At 42.8% G+C, this 3,551-nt stretch overlaps 1 protein-coding gene across 1 annotated transcript in view; it reads right to left on the bottom strand.

Moving 5' to 3' along the window:
• aprt (adenine phosphoribosyltransferase) overlaps positions 1 to 3,268 on the bottom strand; it is a 6,388-nt gene extending 3,120 nt beyond the window's left edge. Inside the window, exons 1-4 of the mRNA XM_015381390.1 lie at positions 3,065 to 3,268; positions 2,258 to 2,361; positions 1,116 to 1,249; positions 260 to 338 (exon numbers count right to left, since the gene is read on the bottom strand). Of these exons, the coding sequence (XP_015236876.1) occupies positions 260 to 338; positions 1,116 to 1,249; positions 2,258 to 2,361; positions 3,065 to 3,153 (406 nt within the window). The 5' untranslated portion in view covers positions 3,154 to 3,268. The remainder of the gene's footprint in view (positions 1 to 259; positions 339 to 1,115; positions 1,250 to 2,257; positions 2,362 to 3,064) is intronic.
• Between the last annotated feature and the right edge of the window lie 283 nt (positions 3,269 to 3,551).

The following is a 3,551-nucleotide window of genomic DNA, read 5'->3' as shown; positions in this document are numbered from 1 at the left end:
GAGAAATCAGCGACGTCTGGTCACCCTGGATTAAATGCCTCATAATTTAAGTTTAACATGTAGGAGTTTATCCTTCAATCTGCAACCAATGAGGTGTTAGTGACAGCATATACAATATAAACGTTACTTTAATCTAGAGCTGGAAATGATTCAGTTTGCTTCTGTTTTTATTTCAGAGAAACATCGAAGCTACTTCACTCTGCATCAGATCCTGGTTATGGATCCTGTCAGAATGACAACAGAAAACATGGCTTCTTACCTCCTGTGGCTAAAAGATCATCAATTATTAGAACCTTCTGTCCCGGAGCCACGGCGTCCTCCTGGATCTCTACCTCCGCCTGAGGGAACAGAAACACGCGCTCAGATCAGCAGAGATACTCGTCCAGATTAACACCTGGTCCTCCCTCTCTAGTAGACAGAGTTCGTCTCTCCTTCTCTGGTTGGATCAAAGGAACCTCTGTGTTGTCACTGGTAACCAGCGTGATGTCACAACTTCAACCAAGAAAAAAACTGAACTGGATCAGAGCCAAATTTGTCCTTGAAGCTGACATCCAGTATTAACTAATGAACAGCAAAGGAACTGAAGTTTGACTCTAACAAGCAGCCACCTGATCGATCCCTGATATCTGCTGCCGATTTCTGCTTTTTCCTTCTCTCTGTTCACATTATTAACATGACACAATCATAAAAAACTTTAGCTAGTTTAAAAAAACAAAAAACAAAAAAAAAAAACAAGCAGCAATAAATGATTAATGAAAGTAAAATAGAGGGATGGCAACGCGTCGATCCATGGCTGCTGACTGCGCTAATGAACCTGTGGATGCATGCGGACAGCGGCTGATAAGCACCATCGCCTCGCAGCAAGAGGATTGTGGGTTTGAATCCCGGGGAAACCTGGACCATTCCCTGTGGAGTTTGCATGTTCTCCCCTGCATGTTGATTGGAGTCTGAGTGGTTGTATGTTTGTGTCTCCCTGCAACGGACTGGCGGACATTGACTGGCGGACATATGGGCCACAGATATCCACCAGCAGATCTATCTGTCCATCTCTATGTGAGCCCAGCAGTGAAACAAGGCGAGACTGTGGACAGAGCTTGGATGTGGGCTGCCCTTACCGTGCCGTACTCCAGGTCATAGGCCACACAGACGGTGGTTCCTGGCAGCTTGCCTTTCTTCCGGACCAGAACAAACCCGACACCCAGTCTCTGGGCCAGCAGAGGTCCAAACAGGAAACCACGGGCATCCAGACCTGAGGACAGACGACACATAAGACAAGATTTCTTCACGTGTTCAATTCTTTTTCCCTGTTTTTTTATTTCACATAAGCTAATTTCTGGACATCTATGATTTGATTTCTTAGTATGTGTGAATGTTGCATGGATCGCTACCAACATCTGCTGAAAATGTCAGTAGCACCTTTTGAAATATATTTACTTAGAAAAATTGTGACGTATTCAATGCTTGTTTCACCTGCTGTATTTTTGTCAACTTTTTTATTTAACAGCCTGATTTTAATAATGCTGTAAATTAGAAATTTCACAGAATTCCAGGTATAAAATCCTTCTTTTATATGCTGAACAGGCAGGTGGTCAGAAGATGATGGATTCATTCATCAGCTGGATAGACCGCTCAGCATCCCAGATGGTGCCCATGGAGCTTCCTGTTGCGTAATACAGCCAGAGTCTGACACAGACTCACTCATAGAGTCATATCCAAAGGATCTGACTAAGCTTTACTTTTGGAAAATGAGCTTCATATAACAATTACACCAGAAACCAGCGGTGGATGAGGAAATTATACAGGAGGAAAGACAAAGAGAATATAGTAAAAAAAAGGAGGAAAAATGACAACTAAATTTAAAACTATTTAATTTGTCATTATTACTTTTTTAAACACCACATAATTTTAAGTTCTTTTATTGTGATGTTGTTTTTTCCTTGAACTAAATCGAGCCTTCAGTTAAAGGAAGCTTCATTGTGTCCAAACAGCTAAGAGTCTACAGAGTTACCATGGTGACCAGCCTCCTAAGAATAAACACAGCTTTGTGGGACCAGGAAGTCATGGTTAAACCTGATGTTATCAGGCTAACCCAGTAATCCTGCTTCTTGCTAAAGGCCTCTGAATTTTACAGATTTTACTTTTTTTTTTATTACATTTTTTTATTTAAGGGGGGTGTACAGATGCTTCCAGATGTCCCCTCTGTGCATGGACCACAAGCTCAGGCTGAGGAGTGAAGACCTGCTTAGCTCTGAATTACCTATGATCAGATCCACCTGCTGGTAATGATTCCTCACATGTTCCTCAAACAGGTCGGTGACGGCTGTAAGAGCAGCTGGACTCTTCAGGATGGGACAGATATCCCTGCAGAATCAGCACAGGTTAGCAGACAGGAAGACAAAAAAAAAAGAACAAGTCATTTTCATTATAAAAGCTTTAAAACTCTGCCTGATGCTCTCACTTTGGAACCATTAACGTTTATCTAGCTTCTGTAAAACCGTGAAGTAGATGGAACATGACTCATTTTTTTCAAACAAATAAAAATCTGAAAAGTAGGAAAAAACAACACAACAGCCCCATCTTAAAACACGATAGTGGCAGAATCATGCTGGGGGAATGGCTCTCTCCAACGGGGGTTAAAGGTAATGAGATGAAACTAGTTCATCCTGAACTTCTTTGCTTAGAAAAATAAATAACATAAACATTTGTTTGTAGAGGGTAGAAGACAGTGGAGAGAAATGTAAATGCACGCCGCACCATTCAGTTCCTAATCTGTTAAAATGCTGAAATGCTGCAGAGTAGGAACTGAAATGACCTCCAGCAGCTTCAGTCTTCCTGTTCTGGCAGGAAGCAGAGTCAGCAGCAGCAGGACTGGTCCAGGACTATCTCAGTTCTTCAGCTTTAGCTCAGATAAACTGAACCCAGGGAGCAGCCAGGACCCCCTGTAGTGAGGGAGGGTCCACCTGCAGGACACCTGGACCTATGCTTCATCAACCTGACCTTTTTGGGCCCGATCAGAACCATTAATAGGGAATAAATTCAAAGTGGACCCGGGGACAGGACCTACCTGAACAGGATGCCTTTCTTTGGAAAGTCTGGGAAAGCTCGAATGTGTTTCTGGACCAGCTGCAGTTTTCCTTCAGTTCCTAGATCCATTCCTGCGGTTCTGATCCAAACTGACTGATAATCTTCGCTCTTTGCCCACCCTGGTCAGGAAGGCGGCTCAGTGTAGTTCGCTCTCCGCATGTGCTGTACTGAGCATGCGCTGTTCATCACGTACTTCTGTCAGTTAGCCGCTCTACCGCCCCCTTCTGGTTGGTCTAGTAGTGCAACTACAGGAACACAGCAACAGGATTCTCATCTATAATCTGACATCAGCTCATTATTGTTTACCAACATTCCTATCAGTCAGCCTTTAGTAATGAAGGCTCGTTTCCATCTGACTGCCAGGTTGATGATTTCTATGAGGAATAAAACAGTGGGGAAAGAAAGAAAGAAAGAAAGAAAGAAAGAAAGAAAGAAAGAAAGAAAGAAAGAAAGAAAGAAAGAAAGAA

This window comes from Cyprinodon variegatus, unplaced genomic scaffold (assembly GCF_000732505.1).
Source record: "Cyprinodon variegatus isolate N-32 unplaced genomic scaffold, C_variegatus-1.0 Scaffold232, whole genome shotgun sequence".
NCBI lineage: Eukaryota > Metazoa > Chordata > Actinopteri > Cyprinodontiformes > Cyprinodontidae > Cyprinodon > Cyprinodon variegatus.
This window is presented reverse-complemented; position numbering and strand designations above follow the sequence as displayed.